The following is a 22,799-nucleotide window of genomic DNA, read 5'->3' as shown; positions in this document are numbered from 1 at the left end:
GCAATAAAATGTGGCAAATTCCTATAATTTCTAGCTTTGAATCTAACTTTTTTTTAATCAGAATCTAATGGCTCCCTCATCTTCTGAAGATTTGGTATACCCACATCTACAGTTTTCAGTTTACAGTACAGGATAAAAAGAGTGACTGACTATTAGCTCTATTTCCCTCTTTCAAAATCTTGTATTTGAATGAGATAATCTTTCAGTCTACTCTGATTTAAAAATTACTTATTAAGCTGGCATCTTTAACTTTTTGTGCAGGGAGATGCAACCTTCTGGCACCCCTCTGGTTTTAATGTTAAGTCCCCTCACCATTTCTTTCTCCCTCTCTCATGAAAAATAAACCACCTCTAACCCACTTATTTTAGCCATTTCTCTTAAAATTGAACCCTTGTAATGCCAAATCTGTATAATGCTGTGTCATATGTCAATAATATCGCTATGGTGATACGGTTCTGAGAAATGCACCCTGTGTTTTTGATGTGATCTAAACATTGTTTACTTATAACAGAACTTCCTCAATTTGTCATACTGTCAGCTAGAAAGGTTAACAGTTCATTCACCTTTTTTGGTTTATTTTCCCTGTACACAATCGTTAGTAGTCCGTACACATTCATATGAATCCCCACATCTCTTGAGATGTGCACTGCTGCCAGCTTTTTGTTTTATGCCAGCTTCACCAGACATAACTGGAATGCAATGGTTTTGTTGGGGAATGAAAATTGCAACTTTTACCAATGTATAGAATAAAGAATGTGGAACAGTATAACACAGGAATAGGTCCTATAACTCACAATGTCTATGCTGAACGTCATGTCAAATCAAACTACATTTCTTCCCCCTCTATATCCTCCCATTCCCTGCATATTCGTGAGTCTATCTAAAAACATCTTAAGCACCACTATCCCTAATATTGTGTTTTTTTAAAGTATTTTTCATTTTCACAATGTGATCAGTTACAATATGTCAAAGACTACTTTACCTTAAAAGCCCACCTCAGACACATTAGTTGCCAGGCAAAGATAGCTATAAACCTTCGGGGTTAGGAGCATTGTGATACTTCTAATATCTGCAGTGCTAATGTATGCCATCATAAACATCTTACTTCAATACGGGACTCAAAGATGAATGGGAGCGGAAAGAGGTAGGTGGAGGAGGAGATAATGCTACTTCTTGTTCCTGTTTGCCTAATACCAGTTCTGTAGAAAGATGAGCCCATCAAGTCTAGAAAGCACTATAATGTCTGTTAGCTAAATGCAGTTCATAAAAGAGAGCTTTTTGGCCATTACGTACTTGTCAGCCAAAATTAGACTTTGAGTTAATCCCACTTCTGGCTCTTGGTCCAGAGCATATCAAGTAGGTATCCACATAGATTTTAAATGTTGTGAACGTTTCTTCTCCCACCATCCTTTCAAGCAGTGAATTCTGGATCCCACCACTTATGGCGTAGAAATAAATTTTCTCAACTCCCTCCAGATGCTTTGATCAATTAATTTAATTTTATACCCCCTAAACTGATCTCTCTGCCAAAGATAATCAGAGCTTTCTGTTTCCCCTGGCCAAGTACCACATAATGTGATAAGTTGTCCCCCTTTCAACTTTGTACCAGTGGAAGAGCAAGTCCAATTACACATCTCTCCTCTTTAATAGAATTTTTCAACCCTGGTAAAGCCTTGCAGATTTCCCCTACAGTCTATCCTGTGCTAAAACATCCTTACTAATGTGTGATGGCCAAAAATGTATGCAATGCTCAGTTACTGAATTTGAGTTGCTGATTTTCATGTTGCGAAATCAGGCAGGATTCATGTAATCTAGGATGCCACCTGCTGATAATTGATAGGTGAAGATATATTGACCAATCACTGTTAAACTAAACAGCTAGAAAACACTAGCCTTTGGGTTTATGCATATATATTCACATGGAGCTTTTTCATTAAAGGAATGGGTAGGTGTGTTCAAGTTGCAAAAGGGAAGAAAACAGCGCAGAAAACAAGCTCTCACAAAAGATAGCTAACAGTCCTTCATGAGTTGTTTTTTTTAAAGAAAGATGCACCAACGCTGAAAATAAGTTGTTAAATAAATCCTACCGAGAAGTTCTCCATCTCTTTAAAATGGATGGCATTTGTCCGCCTCTATTAAGAATTATAAAACTACCTTAAGAAGTTGCAGTTTTGGCTTTTTCAAAAGGAACAAAGCAAAAATATGTTGAAAAATATATTGAATCTGTTTAATGAAGTCCAATACATTTCATCTCATAATGAAAGAAAATTAACAAGATATTTAAACCCTTGGAATTCTAATTCTGGTGGCATAATGATAGATTGTGGTATTGTTCACATTCTAGCCCTTGTTCAGAATAAGAAGCAGATTTAATATCACCAGCGAAAGTCGTGGAATTTGTTAACTTTATGGCAGCAGTACAATGAAATAGATGATACATAAATGTAGAGAAGATGATTGAGTTACATTAAATATATATATTTATTAAATAGTTAAATTAAAATAAGTAATGCAAAAAAACAGAAATAAAAATTGTAATGAAGTAGTATTCATGGGTTCAATGGCCATTTAGAAAATCAGGTGGCAGAGGGGAAGAAGCTGTTCTTGAATGTGTGTGTCTTCAGGCTTCTGTACCTCCTTCCTGATGGTAACAGTAAGAGGAGGACATGTCCTGGGTGGTGGGAATCCTTAATGATGGGTGCCACCTTCCTAAGGCAGCACAGCTTGAAGATGTCTTGGATTTTACAAAGGCTAGTCCTCATGATGGAGCTGACTAATTTTACAAGTTTCTGTAAATTATTTTGATCTTGCACAGTAGCTCCACCCCCGTCTTATTTCACTTATTTGGACCTTCAAGGCAGTAAATCAAGACAGTAAGAGTTTAAGATTTTTTTTAAATAAGAGGGCTGACATTTGCTCATACGTGTAATTGTATAAAGATTAAATTCACCACCTTGTTAAGAGACAATAAGGCTCTTATGAGAAACATTATTTGACAAATTTATTCCCAAGTTTTCTCTAAGCATTTGTTTCATTTTCAGCCAATGGTTACTTCATAAAATGATAAATAAATAGATGATCTGTTAAGCCCATATATACTTGTGATGAAGTTTGGGAAAAGGCATGTTAATTGCTAAAGTAATTTGATTCATTTAAGGAAATTTGAGGAAGAAATTACAGCAATTTAGCTAATGTGATTTAGAAAAATCCATGCTAATAGTAACAGTATTCCTTGGAGTTTAAAAGTTGATGAATTATGGGCACCACTTGAGTATTCCCATCGTTAAACAAATGTGTTCATTGACAGTCTGAATTATGGCAATTAGTTGGACCCAACATCCAATCCCTACTTTCTCAGACGATGTTGGTTGGCATTACATTACCGTTGCAGGAAAAGAGAGGAAGTAATCTTGTGAGATTTTTGAAAAAAAATTAGAAGATATAAAAAGGAGGATGGTGATTAATTGTGGCATTTGCAGTTTGGACTTAGTGTCTATAAAATGGAAGGCTGGGGAATGATGCCAAAGGAACACTTGCTTCCATTATTCCTGGTATTTATACTTCAGCACAATAAAGAGAACTATGCCACTATTCTGTTTTTCAACATCTGCAGAACAGTTCTTTGGCACAAAAAGTTTTCTGTAAGAACAAGTTGTATAAGTTGACATTTCGCCATATACACATAGTGAATACGTTTCAAAAGGGAAGTTGCTGCAATACCTTTTGCAACATTATGTTTGATCACAAAGTCAAACTTGTACTCTTAATATCACCCTGGTCATTATGTCATTAATGTACAGATGACATTAAAAAGGCCATTGTAAAGACTCAATAAGTAACCCTGAGGTTAGCTTTATTGTTCAAGTAAATATTTCTTGCTAAATAACAGAATGTAATCAATATGTTATGAACAAATGTCTAAAATGCAGTCAATATGTTTGCACAGGGACTATTAGAAGTGCAGTTTTAATATATTTTAACAACAAATTTACTCTGACACAGAATCCACAGTAGAGGGAAAGCCAATGTGTTCTGCAACATGAGAATACAGGTTCTTTGCTGTAATTGATATTATATTCAAGAAAACTAGAGGCTCAAGTGTCTGTGACTAATTTAAAATGATAGCCAGCACAAGTGTTAAAAAGAATTAAGAACATCCAATGGAAGAAAACGTTTTAAGATCTCTCCGTATACTAACTTGGAAAACATTTCTGGAAAAGATAGTGTTTTTTTTCTGAGTATCTGCCACCAAGATTTGGATTTCCATGCTAAAGTGGATGGTCAACATGTGCTGGCTGCGATTTGTTATTGGTTTGCCAACTAATCTCTATTGTTCAGCTCTTCATGGAGTCCAATGGCAGAGCATGAACTTGCTTCAGTCTCCCCTCACTTGTGTTGGGGAGTCTGCCTTCCAAACCTGCTCCAGGTTCGACCCGACCATAAATGGTGTAACCATCAATTTCAATGGTGATGAAGTTAACCTATTTTATTATTTGGATTAGCTTTTCATTAGTTAATTCAATTGGTGTTTTAATTTTAAATTCTAAAAACTTTAACCATTTAGTTTTTCATAGTTTTAAAAGCTTTTCAAAGTTGTTGACAGTTTTAAGAGCCAGCTTACACAAGGGCAAGGTTCAGAAACTTCACAATTTTTAAGTTATCTTGTGGATACAACTTCTTCCGAGTTTTCTTTCTTCCCTTAGGCTCCGTTCCACTGCCACATGATGCTATTGCTTCAAACAAAGTGTTATTACTGTGCAGGGAGTTGACATCAGCAGACATGAAAAACCCATAGACCACAAGACCATAAGACACAGGAGCAGAATTAGGCCATTCAGACCACTGAGTCCGCTTTACCTTTCTATCATGACCAATTTTTTCCCCCCTCAACCCCATTCTTCTGTCCTCATCTGGTAGCCTTACTAATCAAGAACCTATCAACCACCACGTTAAAACCAAAGTATATGTACTGTTTGCTCCATTAGTCAGTAAGTTCGGGTCTGTGATTACCATGGAAAGTATGAACCATTAGGCTAAATTGTCTTTGATAAATGGAATTTGTTTTTAAAGACTCTAAAATACCCTAACATTCTTATGGAGTGTTTGACAGGGCAAGAGGGAAAATTAGAGCACTTGACGTTAGGGAGAGAGAGAAGAAAAACTTAGTTATTGTTTTCACATTTTGTAGCGAATTGCAAATTGTACCCTGGTTAACAGAAATTAAGTGTCTATGTTTTTTCTTTTAGGTGTGGGCTATACTGTGATACTGATAGCCCTATATGTTGGCTTTTACTATAACGTCATCATAGCTTGGTCTCTGTACTATCTCTTCTCTTCATTCACCACTGACCTCCCATGGGTACACTGCAATAACCATTGGAACAGTCGGAACTGTACTGACCCTAAACTAGTCAACAACTCATTTCTGGGAAATGGAACCAAATATTCAAAATATAAACTCACACCAGCTGCAGAGTATTACGAGTAAGTTCAATCCTTTATTTTATTGGTTCTTGAAAACTGTGATATATAAATCTGACTTTGGAAAATCTTTTATATATATATATATATATATATATATAGATAGATATATACTGATGAATTGCAGTACATTTTTAGCCTCTGATTCACTGCACTGGCACATAGTTTAAAGTCCATTAAATCTTTGTGAAACTTGGTTAAACTTCCTATGCTTTTGAATGGAGAAAGTTCATAACCACTTATGTTACAGCTGGTAAACAATCATATTGGCAAATGGTCTTTCTGACAGTTTTACAAATTGCCAAACTTCACCTGCATCAGTTTGCCCTAATAAGGTAGTTTATAATATTGGTTTATTTTAAAACAGCTAAAAGATGGAGAAGTTTGGTGGCAATATTTGTTGTAATAAACCTGTGAACTTACCAGAGTAGGAAATCATACTGATAATTAGTATTTGAAATAAAAGCACCAGGGCTTTGCGTATCACAAACACAAGAGATTCTGCGGAGGCTGGACATCCAGAATAATCAGAATAATACACACAAAATACTGGAATAACTCAGCAGGTTAGGCAGCATCTATGGAGACAAATAAACAGTCAACATTTCAGGCCAAGGCATCCTGTTCATTCCTTTCAATAGATGCTTCCCAATCTGATGAGTTCCTCCAACATTTTGTGTGTGTTATAATGCTTTGTATTTAAATTTTAATTACTTTTATGTAGTTGGACATTATTGTGGTGAAAGCTAAGTCTGTGTGAAGATTATGAAATGTCTAATATTGTGAACAAATTTTATAGTAACTTTATCAGTTTTCCACACCTATAATCTTTCTCTGTAGATCTGTTTGTCAAGTTGTTGTCAGCAGGATATTTGAAAGTTTAACACTTTCTCCAGGGCAGTCAGGACTTGTGTGACTTGGCAAAGTATCTGTTTATTGTCTAAGCTATGAAGAAAGAAAAAAATGCCATATAAGTTAAATGACTGAATTCAAAGTCAAATCAGACATGGAAAGTGAAATACAAAGAGAAAGAATCATATGACTGAAATTGTTACAAGACTGAAAATTTAAAATAGGAATTTTAACTTTTGTTGTAGTTAATGTCACTTAAATTCTTCAACAACGTTAGAACACTGAAGAAATGATAATCCAACTTTATGAAATTTAAAATTCAGTGAGAGATGGTGATTCAGATATGACTTGTTTTTTAACGTATTCTTGGATTAGAAAGGATCATTTTTATCCTTTGAGTTTAATCCATTTCTATGATAACAGTCCCAAACTTCACATCCAATACATTTGAAAGGAGACTATTGGACCTGGACAGCTAGTTCTGTATTTTGCACTGAAAACTGTGTGCCAGCTTTTCCTGCATATGAATGAGTCAAATTAGTTACTTTTATGGTGTCCAAGAGTGTTAAATTTGATGGAGCTCTAAAAGATCTGGTAGAATCTTAGTTACATGTACTATACAAGGATCATAATACTAGTTTTAGGTGCCCTCCAATAATAAGAAAAACACCAAGACCCAATTTAGAAACAAGCAGAAATTGCTGGAAATGATCAAGAAGTCAGACAACATTTGTGGAGAGATGAGCAGTGTCTACGTTTTAGTTGAATTTATTAGAATGAGAAAACTAAAAAGCAATCATCTATCTACTGAAATAACCTAATGGTTCGAGCAGCATCTGTAAGAGGAAAGAAATTGTTGAATACGGGTTGAAACCCTGCATCAGTCATGAACAGGAGCTAGTGTAGCCCTCCAAGCCCACTCTACTGTTCATGACAAGTCTTGGCTTCAACATTATGTTCCACATTTCCTTCAATTTCCTGTAATATAAAAGTCTATTGATCTCTGCCTTGAATATTTTGAATGACTGCATACTTACAACCCTCTGGTGCAGAGAATTCCAATCATTTACAACCCTTTAATGCAGAAATTCTTCCTCATCTACATCAAGACTGAATATCTCTTTATTCTGATGCTATGACCTTAGTTGAAGAAAACCACACTTTGGGAACATCCCCTGAGCATTCACTCAGCATTGAGTCATCACAGAATCTTTTTTGTTTCAAAAAGGTCACCTGCCATTCTTCAGTATTCAAATAAGTATTGTCCCAATATGCTCTACCTCTCACCATACACTGGTCATCCCAGGTATGTACCTAATGAATGTTAAGACCATACGATATAGGAGTAGAATCTTGCCATTTGGCTACGCTCTGCTATTCCATCATGGCTGACGTATTTTCCCTCTCAACCCCATTCTCTTGCCTTCTCCCTGCAACATTTGACAACTTTACTAAAATCTATTTACCTTTAAGTATGCCCAATGATATGCCCTCCATAGCTGTCTATGGCAATTAATTCCACAGATTCAGCACCTTCTGCCGAAAGAAATTCCTCCTCATCTCTGTTCTAAAGGGACATCCTTCAATGCTGAGGCTGCACCTTTTGGTTCTAGACGCTCCCTCTATTTGAAACACCCTCTTCACGTCCACTCTAACTTGGCCTTTCAATACTTGGTATATTTCAATTAAATTCCCCCCTCATTCTTCTGAATTCTAGTGAGTATGGCCCAGAGCCATCAAACGCTCCGCATGTGTTAACTCTTTCACCCCCAGTTTCATTCTTGTGAACCTCATCTGGTCCTTCTTCTTAAAGATAAAAGAAGATTAGCTTAATTTGCCATATGTCCATTGAAACACACAGTAAAGTACGCTAGTTGTTGTAACAACCAACACAGCCCAAGTACGTGCTGGGGGCAGCCTGCAAGTGTTGCCAAGCTTCTGACACCAACATAACAATCCCACAACTTATTAACCATAACCCATACATCTTTGGAATGTGAGTGGAAACCAGAGAACCTGGAGGAAGCCCACGCGATCACAGACAGAATATCTAAACTCCTTACAGGGAGTGGCCTGAATTGAACCCCAGTCTTCCGATCCCAGGTGTGATCTTCCTTTAGCCACGATTCTGTGATGCTCACATCATATCTGTCAATTTATAACTAGGCTACAAGATCATTTACCTTATTTCATAAGGTAACTTTCGTAAGTGCATTCAAAATAACACTTCCAGTCCTATATTCACACTCTTCTTCTCAATTTCACCTCCGATACCTGATATTAAATTCTTATCCGTTCATAATTTTTGTTTTATTCTTTATTCAGTAGACTTCAGTAACCCCTCCTGTACTCTCCATCCCATTTACTTTATCCACACTTTTCCCAGCTATTGGACCCAGCCCCCCCCCACACACACAATTTAATTCAAAGCCCTATTCACAGCCCGAGGTATACGACCCAGCATGTTTCAGGTAGAGCTCGTCCTATTGGAACAGCTCCCTCCTTCCCCAATACTGGTACCAATATTCCACAAATTCAGACCCACTTCTCCAACACCAATCTTTGAGCCATGTACAGTATTTATCTCTCTGATCTATGCTAATTTGCATGGGGCTTAAGTAACATTCCGGAAGTTATTACTTTCTTGGTTCAGTGTTTTAATTAGTCCCTGGCTGTTCAAATTCCCTCAGCAGAACTTCTTCCTTTATTTTCCCTATGTCATTGGTACCCACGTGGACCATGACAACTGCATCTTTTCCTTCCAGCTCCAAATTCCTCTGCAGATTACATGAAATCTCCTGAATCTGGGCACCGCCAGAGGCTTTTGCTGCTCTCAATCCTTGCGATTAAGAATCGTGTCTGTTCCTCTGATTATAATATCCCCAAGAATCTCCGACCTACTGGGCATGCTCAAGGGCTGAAGTTGCTCTTGGATCCCCTGCTTGCCTCATTCACAGTCACACACTCTTGCCTCTGGCCGCAGACCCAATATGAAGTAGTTGGATTCAATAAATGGATGTGACTCTTTCCTGAAACATAGAGTTGAAGCAAATGGCCCTCTTCCTGACGCACTGCAGTGTTTGAAGGCTCAGATTCCAGGTCATCAAATCTGAGTCTGAGTTCCTCAAGCAGCCAACGCTTGCTGCATATTTGGTCACCAGGAACCACAGTGGGGTCCATCAGCTGCACATCATGCAGCTACAACACATCACCTATTCCTGCATCCCTACTTTATTTAATTAGTTCTGGTTTAAACAAAGTTTACTTGTTCTTACCTGCTTACCTGTGCATCTTTCATGAAGCCTCTCGAGCAAAAGCCTTAGACCCATGCACTGGCCAACTCACACAATTGCCAATCCAAAATGGTGTACGAAACCTTGGCCTCTGCCTCTTCTTGTCAAAGCTTCTTGAGCCAAAGCTTCATTTTCCCACTCTAGCTCTGTCCCATGCTAAATATAGCTGCTCCATTTAAACCTTATGCATAGTGGGATGAAGTGCTTTGAGAGGTTAGCCATGGCTAGAATCAACTCCTGCCTAAGCAAGGACCTGGACCTGCTGCGATTTGTCTATCGCCACAATAGATCGACAGTGGACGCAATCTCACTGGCTCTCCACTTGGCCTTGGATCACCTGGACAATACTAATACCTACATCAGGCAGCTGTTTACTGTTGTGTGTCTAATATTTCAGGAATATTTAAGTAATTTTGTAAATGTATTGTTTGATTAAGCATTCTTTGCTGTTTATGTAATTCATTATGGTTATATGTAAATATATGTGAATTCAAAGTTCAAAGTAAAATTTAGTATCAGAGTACATACATGTCTTCACATAAAACCCAGAGATTCTTTCTGTGCGGGCAGACTTAGCAAATCTATAGAACAGTGAACATCAGAAACTGTAAACAAACTCTGAAAATACAGATATAAATAAATAGCAATAAATAATGACTATTGAATAACAATATAACAGAGTACTTAAATGAGTGTAGTTATCCCCTTTTGTTCAAGTGCCTGATGGGTGAGGGGTCGAAACTGATCTTGAACCTGGTGGTGCACGTCCTGAGGCTCTTGTACCTTCTGCTTGATGGCAGTAGAGAGAAAAGGACATGGCCTGGGTGGTGAAGATCTTTGATGATGGATGCTGCTTTTCTATGGCAACATTTCATGTAGATATGCTCAATAGTTGGGAGGGCTTTACCCGTGATTCACTGAGCCGATTCCACTACCTTTTGCAGGATTTTCCGCTCAAAGGCATCAGTGTTCCCATACCAGGCCATAATGCAGCCAGTCAGCACACTTTCCACCACACATCTATAGAAGTTTGCCAAGGTTTTGATGACATCCTGAATCTCTGCAGATTCCTGGGGAAGTAGAAGCACTGTCATGCTTTTTTACAATTATATTTTTATGATGGGTCTAGGACAGGTCCTCTGAGACAGTGTCATCCAGGAATTTAAAGTTATTGACCCTCTCCACCTCTGATCCTCCGATGATTACTGGCTCATGTACTTCTGGTTTCCCTCTCCTGGTCTACATTCAGTTCCATGGCCTTGAGAGATTATTGTCTTTACACCACTCAGCCAAATTTCAATCTCCCTCCTGTATGCTGATTCATCACCACCTTTGATATGGCCCATAACAGTCACAACTATACATTGTGATATGCGCGTACTTTGCCTAAAGGAAGCATAGAGTTAGACTCCTATTCCTGGCTCCGTCTTTTTCTTGCCATTAGTTTAACGTTTTGGAATACCAAAACATAACATCTATATACCACAGCTCAGCGTACAACACAATCCTATCCTCCATTCTAATCAACAAGCTCCAAAACCTGGGCCTCTGTACCTCCCTCTCCAACTGGATCCTTGGCTTCCTCACCAGGAGACCACAGTCTGTCAGATCGGAAACAACATCTCCTCCTCGCTGACAATCAACACTAGTGCACCTCAAGAATGCGTGCTCAACCCACTATAATTTCTCTGCGCCCACAATTGTGTGGCTAGGCACAGCTCAAACAACATCTGTAAGTTTGCGAATGACATCACTATTGTTGGCAGAATTTCAAATGGTGATGAGGTGGTGTACAGGAGCAAGATAGATCAGCTGGTTGAGTGGTGTTGCACTCAACGCATCAGTAAGACCAGGGAATTGGTTGTGGACCAGGAAGGGAAAGTTGAGGAATCACACTCCAGTACTCATCAAGGGATTAGAACTGGAAAGGGGGAGGTGTTTAAAGTTATTGAGCGTCACCATCTCTGATAATCTATCCTGGGCCCAACATATTGATGCAATTACAAAGAGGGCAGGGCGGTGGCTGTATTTCATTAGGAGTTCGAGGAGACTTAGTATGTCCCCAAAGACACTGTCAAATTTCAACAGATGTACTGTGAAGAGTATTCTAACTGGTTGCATCACTGTCTGGAACAGAGTGGCTACTTTACAGGATTAGAAAAAGCTGCAGAAAGTTGTAAACTCAGCCAACTCCACTATGGGCTCCAGCCTTCCCAGCATCCAGGACACTTTCACACAGGCAATGCCTCAAAAAGGTGGCATCCAGCATTAAGGACCACCACCACCCAGGACATGCCCTCTTCTCATTGCTACCATCATGGAGGAGGTAGAGAAGCATGAAAACGCACACTCAACATATCAGAAACAGCTTCTTCCCCTGAATGGACAATGAACCCATGAACACCTCCTCAGTATTTTTTATCATCTCTTTTTGCAGTACTGATTTAATTTTATATGTACCGGATTGGCTCTATTCAATGGTTCCTGCTGTAGCATAGATCTTGCTTATGCTTCTCCAAAGTGAAACTCTGTGTTGCTTTGAATACTGGCCCATTCGTCCTTAATCAAAACTATATCTATAAGCAGTATTCCAGGTATGATCACACCAGTGCCCAATAGTTACATCAAACTTTCCCTACTTTTATACTTATGTCCTCGGCAAAATTCCAGAGGCCTCCCTAATTACATACAGTACCCATATCTTGCCTTTCTGTGTTTCAGTTACTAGGACTCTTTGATTTCTGCATGCATTGTGTGGTCTCACTTCATTTAAATAACAACTTGCTTTTTCATTCTTCCCACATTTCTTACTTCTTGTCCGCACGTTTGATCAGTCCATATAATAATTATAGGTCCCTTGAGTCCTCCTCACAACTCGCTAACCCACCTATCTGTGCATCAGCAATTTTGGCTACAGTGCATTTGACCTATTCAATCAAGTCATCAATATACACACAGTGACCACTTTTATTAGGTGCCTCCCGTAACTAATAAAGTAGCTGCTGAGTGTTTGTTTGTGGTCTTCTGCTGCTGTAACCCATCCACTTCAAAGTTTGACATGTTGTGCATTCAGAGATGCTCTTCTGCACACCACCCTTATATAGGCATGCATTAGTTTCATGAGACCATGGATTTGCACCTTGGAAGGTTTCCAGGGTGCAGGCCTGGGCAAGGTTGTATGGAAGACCAGCAGTTGCCCATGCTGCAAGTCTCCCCTCTCCATGCCACCGATGTTGTCCAAGGGAAGGGCACTAGGACCCATACAGCTTGGCACCAGTGTCGTCACAGAGCGATGTCTGGTTAGGTGCCTTGCTCAAGTACACACACGCTGCCTCAGCCAAGGCTCGAACTAGCGACCTTCAAATCACTAGACAAACGCCTTAACCACCCTTATAACGTGAGGTTATTCCAGTTACTGTCACCTTCCTGTCAGCATGAACCACACTGGTCATTCTCTGACCACTCTCAATAATAAGGCTTTTTTGCCTACAGAACTGCTGCTCACTGGATTTTTTATTTGCTTTTTTCACCTCTCTCTGAAAACTCTAGAGACTACTGTGCATGAAAATCTCAGGAGATCAGCAGTTTCTAAGATACTCGAACAACCCTGTCTGGCATCATCAATCATTCCAGATTCAAAGTCACTTAGATCACATTTCTGCCCCATTCTGACACTTGATCTAAATAAAACAGAACCTCTTGATGCTTTGTGCATTGAGATGCTGCCAAAATTGGCTGGCGAGTGATGGATAGAAACAGACAAGGAGAGAGAGAGAAAAGGGGCATTTCTCACTTAAAATACTGACACAATTTAGAATGTCTCATTTTTATTTGTCCTCAATACACACAATGTTGTTGATCTGTGAATTCAGATCTAATGAGAAAATAAAACAGAAAGTGCATGGGATGCTGAGCTGGTCAGACGTCATCGATAACAAAAAACAGAGTTCAGGTCAATGACTTTAAGGCCATAAGACATCAGAGAAAAATTGGGCAATTTCACCCATCGAGTCTGATCTGTCGGTTTTAATGACTTCTCATTAGAACCTTTCTTCAAGGTCCTTTTGATCTCATTGTGAATGTTTTATATTGCATAATAGGTGGAACAAGTTGTAAATTCTCTCTGAGCACTTCTGTTGTGAACATGCTTTAGTGATGAACATTTTATGCTGCAAACGTTCATTGGTTCAGTCACTGGAGCAGTGGTACTAAAGTACAGCGCTTAAGCTGTAAACTGGAGAATGTGATGATGCTAATAACATTTTATTAGTGATTCTTATCTCAGAAGAAAAATGAGGAGCCATTATATCTAATAATGTGTAAGTGCACTTTTTGGAAATTAATATAAAGCAACTTTTGCTGAGTAGTGTATCTTTTACATAGTATTAAAAGCAATTTCCTTAAAATTGATGTAGGAAATAACGGACCTCAGCACTACATCCGACCGAAAAAGTGATTCCTATCAACCCTAAAACTCCTTGTAATTTTAATTAGCTCCTAAGGAGTATCACAAAAATAGCAAACTGAAAAATGTACTGCTAAATGATTTTGAAAATATTAAACGCTGGAGGAACTCAATGGGCCAGGCTTCATCTGTGCATATTGTATCATTTACTTTTTTCTATGAAGTTTGATACTTTAATTTGAAATAGAGGAAGACTGTGCTTGATGACCAGCACAGCTAGGGAGGGCTGAAGGGCCTGTTTCATGCTGTGTGACAATCTATGCTAAACTATTACAGAAGTACAACAGGTGTACCGAAGTGTGGGTATCCACATTATGGGACATCAGTACTAGCCTGCTAAATTGCTTTCTGCACTGTGCTTTTATCTGTGATCTTCCTCTTTTTTTCTGTTCTGTTTCATTGCGGGACAATTATTAGCCATCAAATCAGGGATAGATACAGAGGAAGTGGCTATTAAAAATATGGAACGACAATTGTAATCTTCTCCTCTGATCAGTTCATTCTGCTTTTGTTAGATGTTGGTTGAAGCTCAATTTCAACTTAAAGGGGATTCCTTTTCATCCAAATTTACCAAACATGGTCATCTCTACAGATTGATGCTATTCATACCTGAAGTATATCATCATCGCCGGTAATCTTGGGCATACCAGCAACCACAAGCAATAACTGTGAATGTCCCCTTTTAGAATTTTCTAAGTCTCTGTGAATATGGGACAGGCAAGGAATTCCTACCAATAAAATCTCTATGGTTAGAGACCTTCCAAGGGACCTTCATGACACAATGCAGAGTATTGTAAACATCGTACTACTAACTGACTACAGCTTCATCCAAATTGATTTATTTCTGGTGTTAAAGCATTTTTCCTTAAAAAGCCATCTGGAATATGAGAGAGCTCTGACCTGCATATTTCAGCTGCAGTTTTTATATAGGAGAAAACATAATGTTGGATTGTTTCAATGCTTGCTCAATCCAAGCACTTAAAGGGGGTGGGGAGGGATTATAGTTTACTGAGTACTTGTTCCTCAGTTTCAGTTATGTAGACTCAAGTAATAGTCTGGAAATCATTTTAAAATCTAAATTTTGAAGACCAGATAGTTCGTCATTAAAAAGAAGGATATGATAGAATTCCTCAGTCCTTCCACAAATCCTAACCATGATTATTATTTATAATTAAAAATGCTAGACTATTAATAGGATTACTGTTTACCTTTAACAGGCTAGATGTATTTAAATTAAGGCAGAAGCTTCTGATTTTAACAGTTCATCTTTATTTTATAAAGTAATGCAAGGAAGCAATGATTAATTTTATAATTATCTTTAGAAATTCTTTTATCCATTTGAAACAATTATTACAAGATAAATATAATGACATCACTATTTTACTGTTCTGATCAACAGAGTTGCCTGGAAGTCCATTAAATTCAGCAGTGTTACTTACCTTATGGTGTAGTGTATTCTGCCTGTAGAATTCAATTCCATTGACTTCAATGGACCTCAATTTTGGAAATGCAGTGGAAGATGCTGTTCCAACAATATAGCACATTCACCTTTTTTTGAGTGGGGATGGCCTTCTATACATACATTTTTTTTTACTTTACAATTCTTATGAAATAAAATAAATAATGCTTGATTTTGAGTTGCCTATGCGAGAGGTTAATCAGTTACAAGGAAAACATCCAGAGGTACGACTCTTTTTTTCTTATAGTTTGTAGAAGTTTCAAGTGTTACCTCAGCGAGTGTAAAAGAGGTTTAATTATCTTGTCATGTCAAGAAGCTATTCAATATATTTTCTTAAGATTTGCTTACTTTGTGTTGATCATCTTGCTCATGTGTGTTCATACTGCAGCCAGATTGCAAGGGTGGACTGTAACATTCTGAGCTTCCTGCCCTAGTAGAGGCAAGCTATGTAAATTCTGTTTGCAAGTTTCTGTTTCCACAACCCCACTGCATCATTAGTGTCCTCTGTGATGTTGGAAGATAATCCCAGTAGCAGCAGCGTTATTTTTCTGGATTAATTCATCTTCTTGAGGCCAAATCTCCTCCTGGGGTGGCCACTGACAGCAGCTCACCAGAGTCTTCTGTCCTGGGCCATTCTTTTAAGTTGGACTAAACAGAGTTTACGCGTTTCCTGAGTGATTTATAAGAGCAAACACTTATTTTTAAATTAAAGCTAATATAATTTAGAGGAATCAAAATGGTGGGGGAAGTGGTAAATGAAACTGAGCCAAAAACTAAGTTTCTTGTGCAAATTATAAACAAGGCCTTCCATCAGTGATAACTCTACACTGTTTAGTCTCAGTTCTTCAGAATGCTACAGGTTGCTGAATGTTCCTATTAAATTGTTTGGATAGTAATCTTCCTGCTAGAGAGACTACACAATTCAATTCAGTTTTTTTGCCATTTAAGCACTTGGTTTAGTCTTAATGTCTAAGAATGCAGGACGCAGCACCTCTGCCACCCTGCGCACTGTTTGAATTCTGTTTAAAGTCAAAAGGCTTCAGTGTTGTTACAAACACCATTAAATTTGTGAAGGAGTACCCGGATACAGGTAAATAATGCTGGGGATAGTATTGCTATGGGATATCATGGAAAACATTAAAGAAATTACTTCAGCAGCTGTTTAAGCTGCTTTTCTGAGATACCTTTGCTTTGCTGATCTTAGATGGCGATTCTAATATATGATTTCAATTAACTTAAATAAAACTTAATTGTCAGGTATTACAGAAGGGTGGGGGTGGGAGTTTTGAAAATGTGGTGGGGGTAGCGACATGTTGATATATTTATATAAAACCCTTCTGTCTATCATCTTAATGTGTTGCTTGTGGTTCCTGGCCACAACTGGGTGTTTTAGTAATGATTCTTCATCTGTGTATTTAAAAATCCTTCTCCAATACTTATTTTGTGTGAGAGGGCAGTTGAAGAAGGAGGTTCTGAAACGCTGGATGTTATGGGAAAGATTTTCCCATATTATGTGTGAGAAAGTAATTTAAAGATGACAGCTCGAGGGGAAGGGGAAGATAAACTACAGCAAGGATAAACCACAGCAGAGTTTTTGCATACAAATTTATTTTTAGTTCTTTTCCTGCAACTGTTAAGCTTCTTTCTCTCTCAGCTCATCCTGCCACGTGCTTATATTTGGCCAGGATTGAAAAGAGCCATAAATTGTGGTTACTTTGAATAGTCCTCACACATACCATCCTGTCAAATCATAAACCAACATTCCATCAACACAGATGGCATTTATAAGCCTTCAATACGTTGCTTTGAAAGCACCACCAAGAAATGTTACACTTGTCATATAAGTAATTAATTATAGGGAGGTTGTGATCATCTGTTTTTGTCTCCAAATCCTGAGCGCTGGTTCCTGAGTAGTTTGCACATAATGTATTGAGGTGTACAAATGGGCTCAGTGACCAAATGCCATTTTTCTAAGCTTCCTGTTGGGACTGAGAGAAGGGTGAGGGTTAGGGTTAGGGAGAATATGAACAAGCTGTGAGTGAGTGAACAAGAACTTAGGAGGTGAAACTGAAGGAGGAAGAATGTGAGGTTATCCACTTTGATGCACAAAACAGAAAATCGGTGCGATTTTAAATGCCGAGAGCTTGAATCATGCTGAACTTCAAACAGATCTACTGTAAGTGTTCACTAAAAGCCAACACACAGCTATAACAAAAAGAAAGCAAAGAAATGTTGGCCTGTAATAGGAGAGGATTTAAGTACAGGAGTAAAGGTGTCTTACTGCAAAATTATATACAGTAGGACCCTGTTGCAACTACACCTGGAATATTGTGTACAGACATGGTCTCCTTATCTAAGCAAGGATATATTTGTCATAGAGGGAATACAGCAACTGAACTGCTTCCAAAAATGTTGTGTTTCCTGTATGAGTAGAGGTTGAGTGGATTAGGACTGTATTCTCTAGAGTTTAAAAGAATGAGAGGAGACCCTATTGAAATTCACAGAACTTGACAGGCCAGATGCAAGGACAATGCTACCTCTGTCTGGAGAGTCCAGAACCAGGGATAACAATCCAATAACAATAGGGCCATTTAGGACTGAGGCAAAGAGAAATTTCTTCACAGGAAGTTTGGTGAATCTTTGGAATTCGCTATCCTGGATGCTGTGGAGTTCAAGACTGCTAGGTTTCTGGATAGAAGGAATCAGGGGATTGTGAGGTTGGGGCCGGAAAATGGCAGTGAGGCAGGAGATCAACCCTGATCTTGATGAACGGTGGATCAGGTATGAAGGGCCAAACAGCCTGCTCCATCCCATGTTTATATGCTTTGAAGTGTAAAGATGATCTGATTTCATACCTTGTGACTGCCCCAATGCATGTTGTTTCTTTTATTTATTTATTTCGAGATAAAGTGCGGAGCATCCACCTCTGGTCCAGTGACCCACCCCACCCAGCAACCCACCTTTTAAACACTGGTCTAATCACAGGACAATTTACAATGACCAATTAACCTACTAACCAGTATATCTTTGGCCCATGGGAGGAAACTGGAGCACCAGGAGGAAGCCCGCATAGTACCCAGGGGAAAGTGTAAACTCCTTTCTGATGGCACCAGAATTGAATTCTAAACTCCGAACGCCAGAGATTTAACTGCGGCACGCTAAGAGCCACGCCACCGTGGCACCCATAACATCCAGCGTTTCAGAACCTCCTTCTTCAACTGCCCTGTCTCCCTGTAACCTGTTCCTTACTCCTCCTCATGACTTTAGATCTTAAACTCAAACCTAATTTCCATTATAAATGTATTTGACTCCATTTAACTCAATGTCTCTTTCTAGTTTTGCCCCTTTAATATTTCAAATGCTGGATTGGTCCACTTGCATTCTTGATCAGATTGCATAGACATAAAGGATTGGAAGGGATCTTTATGTCATCAAAATCAAAAATGAATCCGCCTTGTGGGAGGTTCAGATGTGTCTGTAGCCACATCTCTGCTCTGTGCCTATATCTTACCTGACATCTATCTGCCTGTTCTAAGAGGGGTGGTGTTAATCATGTTTACTTTTGAATCCCACTAAGATTTCTCTTATTTCTCTATGTAATCAACTTTTTCCAATATAAATAAAGAAAATACTTGTCTTGGAGGACCTATTGTGTTCCTTCATCAACTTATTTATTTTTTGTTCCAAATTCCGGCATCTGCAGGTTCTAGTATCTCCAAACTCATCAAGGTATAGCTACTTAGGAGAAGTTTTCCTCCTCTCCTTGACAAGAGTTCTGTGAGATCTTCTCTCACTATTCTCCAATGTTTTCCCCCCCTGTTCTCATACCCTATCACCATATTGCACCTCTCACCTATCAGTTCCTGCCTCACCTCTTCCTCTCACTTCTTTGTACTGGCTATCTCCTCTCAACACTCTCAGTTCTGACGCCGGGTTTTGACCTGAAATACTGATTAGCTATTTGCCTCCACAGATGCCGCCTCACACATTGAATTCCCCCCCCCCCCCGTAGCTTGTTTGGTGGTTCTCAGCGAAAGATATGAAGATGACACAATTGTGCTCTAGGCAGTGTCTAGTATTCCAGCAGACCCATCCCAATCCAGGGAAGCATTTTATTTATATTTAATTTTTAATTTTTAAATTTTATTTAGAGATAAAGTATAGTAGCAATGAGCCTGCACTGCCGAATCACACCCATGTGACCAATTAACTTGTTAACCTGTACATCTTTGGAATGTGGGAGGAAACTGAAGCACCCAGAAGAAATCCACACGATTGCGGGGAGAATGTACAAACTCCTTACAGAAAATAGCACAAATTGAATTTGGGTCGCTCTCACTGTAAAGCACTGACTATCCACTATGCTACTGTTCTGGATGTTGTAAATCTTCCAGTCTTTCTTGAATACAAATGCAGTGTAGAATTTATGGAGTAGATTTCTGTGTACCTGGCCATCATTATGCTTTATATTAAGAGCATTGGAAAGAAGCACGAGTAGACCATTTGCACCTGCCATTAAGTGTTACTGCAAATAGTACAACTCTCCGACAGTTCCCATAGCCCAGGTTTGATCCTCTCCTCCGGTACTGCCCATATGGAGTCTGCACATTCTCCCTGTGATTGTCCAGGTTTCCTTTGGGTTCTCTGGTTTTCTCCCACGTCCCAAAACACACAGGTTAGTGGGTTAATTGGTGACTATACACGCAGGCGATTATGAATAGTCTCTTATGCAGGTGGCCGGGAAGGTTTTGTTAATGGATGCATGTGAGGTCAATAATAGATTATAGGAAAATTCAGAGAGTGAATAGCATTGATCAGATCACGAGTATAGATTGGAAAATCTTCCTCCTATGTAGTGAAACAAGACAGTGGCTGTTCTTTTGTTTCTCTGCTGCTTTCCTGTACCATATTGTTTGATTTCCTGAATATCTGAAGATCTGTTGATTTCTAATTAATGAAGAAGAATGGGATGTTAAATTTACTGTTGTATTTATCTTAATGGAAGCAAATAGGAAATAATAAACACTGATAAATTCCTTTCACTTAACTTTGTTTATAGGCTTTTCCAGGTTTTGCTGGCAGGAACATAACTCTTGGAGCTGCCTGGAAAAGCTTATTTCACATATTTTGACAGACTGAGCCCTTTCATTTTAACTGGTCAACTGAAAGTTAATTAAATCTCTTGTCATAGAATTAGAAATTGGAAGAGCTTCAACCAAACTTTTCTCATCTTTCAGATCCATTTAGATTTTTAAATAATGGTAATAATATATAGAGAGAAGCATATGGAAACGTTTATCATGCTGTGCTCCATTCAGTCTAACAGAATTAGAAGAGGTGGAAAATTTTATGAAAACAGATGACCTTTTGGAGGTTACACATTATCCTTGTATTTTTCACCTTTATATTTTTGTAAAAAAATATTATGTAATTATTAAAAGAAGCAATTATATAAAGTCAGGTAAAGGTTAGGAGATGGGAATTCTAGTCTCAGCAGAAGATCCTATTTTAAAAAAAACTGAAATGAAATATAACATGATATTTGCCACTTTACCAGAATTTCTGGTGCAGATATTATTTTCAATGATTCTCATCAGATGCCTTGCAACCTGCAGCATGCTTTATATATCCAGCATTATTTCCTTGTGGACAAATGTTATTGTTAATGGGTAATATGTGGTTTTCTCTGGCTACTAGATTTACAACAGCTTGTATGATTACAAATACCTCAACACTATACTGCCTGTGGATGAGATTATGCAGAGCACAGAGGTCCTTCTGTAGATTGTTAGTTGTAGTTTACTCTAAGGTTTTTGTACACATCCTTACAAAAGCATTGGAAGAATCTAAGTAAAGGAAGTACCATGATTATTTTAGACTTAAAGTAGATTTGCAGTTAAAGATACATCAAAATTTTGTATTTTCTTCTACCTAATGGTGACTACATGCTTTGTGTTTAAATCTCTTCTGTTCCACCTTCACCTCTATAAACGGCTGGTGGCCTCTACATTTCTGCAGTTCCAGCTTCTTGCATGCCCCTGATTTTCATCATTCTGCAGCAGTGTCTTCAGCCGTCTGGGGCCCTACTGAAGAAATCCCTTCCTCAGCACTCCAGTTTTTCTCTGCAGATGCCATTCAAAGTTCCATGTAAATGTATTATATGTCATTATATACTATCCTGAAATTCATTATCTTTTGCAGGTATTCACAATAGAACAAAATACATCAGAATCAATGAACAACTATACACCAAGACTGATACACAATCAATGCTAAAAAAAAAACAAACTGCAAATGCAAAACACTACTACTAATAATAATAATCTTAAAAATAATATCCTAGTTCAGAATTGCCAAACACAAAGATAATGAATTTTTGATCTAATACCTTGTCAAATAGGGCAATGCACAAGGAACAAGCTAGAACAGGGAGGAAAAACAACACACTCACACAATTGAAGACATCCAGACACCTGCAGTTACAATGATATGCTAAAAAGAGTTATAAAAAATACCAACTACTGGAAAAGTACCAGCAGTGATAATATTCATAATTATAAGTTCGAAAAACTTTACTTGCCTTCATGCAAACCTATTAATGCATAGCAACAATTTTCTTAAAAATCCTGAAAAAGTGCCCGAATTTTTGACAGAGAGTGAAACATATCTCTTATCTTAAGGAGAAATCACAAATGACCCATCAAAATAGCATCTAGCTTTAAACCTGCTCTCTAATTTACTGAATCAGATGAAAATAGGGTATCAAATCAGAGACACCAAACGAATTATACCTCTATACATGGACGATTTGAAATTACACACTCCTTCATCAGCAAAGCTAAGGCATTAATTCAAGTAGTAGAACTATTTTCTGAAGATATAAACATGAACTAGATAAGTGCTGAATATTAAACATCAAGAAAAGTGCAATAGAGCTAGTAGAATATAAAACAGAGCAGGAGGATACAATCCAATGGATGAATGTGAAACGTAGGTATATCAGCAAGATATCAACAAGCAAAGAAAATAGATCATAGTGTGATAAAGAGAAAACTTTTGACAGAATTTGCTTCAAGGCTAAAGAAAATCTGCCAAACAGGGCTCAATAATAAAAATATAACAAAGGCAAAGAACACTTTAGTTATACCAATATTAACATATCCTTTTGGCATAATATCTTGGTCCAAACCATTCTGGAAAACTTACAAAGAAAAACAAGAACTGAAATGACAAACTTTAGAAAACACTA

At 38.2% G+C, this 22,799-nt stretch overlaps 1 protein-coding gene across 2 annotated transcripts in view; it reads left to right on the top strand.

The window, feature by feature from the left end:
• Positions 1 to 22,799, top strand: part of slc6a2 (solute carrier family 6 member 2) — a 149,558-nt gene that overhangs the window by 5,723 nt on the left and 121,036 nt on the right. For both annotated transcript variants that reach the window (XM_063066838.1, XM_063066839.1), the window contains exon 4: positions 5,247 to 5,484. In XM_063066838.1, the coding sequence (XP_062922908.1) occupies positions 5,247 to 5,484 (238 nt within the window). The remainder of the gene's footprint in view (positions 1 to 5,246; positions 5,485 to 22,799) is intronic.

Source organism: Mobula hypostoma, chromosome 14 (genome assembly GCF_963921235.1).
Source record: "Mobula hypostoma chromosome 14, sMobHyp1.1, whole genome shotgun sequence".
In the NCBI taxonomy this organism is placed as follows: domain Eukaryota; kingdom Metazoa; phylum Chordata; class Chondrichthyes; order Myliobatiformes; family Myliobatidae; genus Mobula; species Mobula hypostoma.
This window is presented reverse-complemented; position numbering and strand designations above follow the sequence as displayed.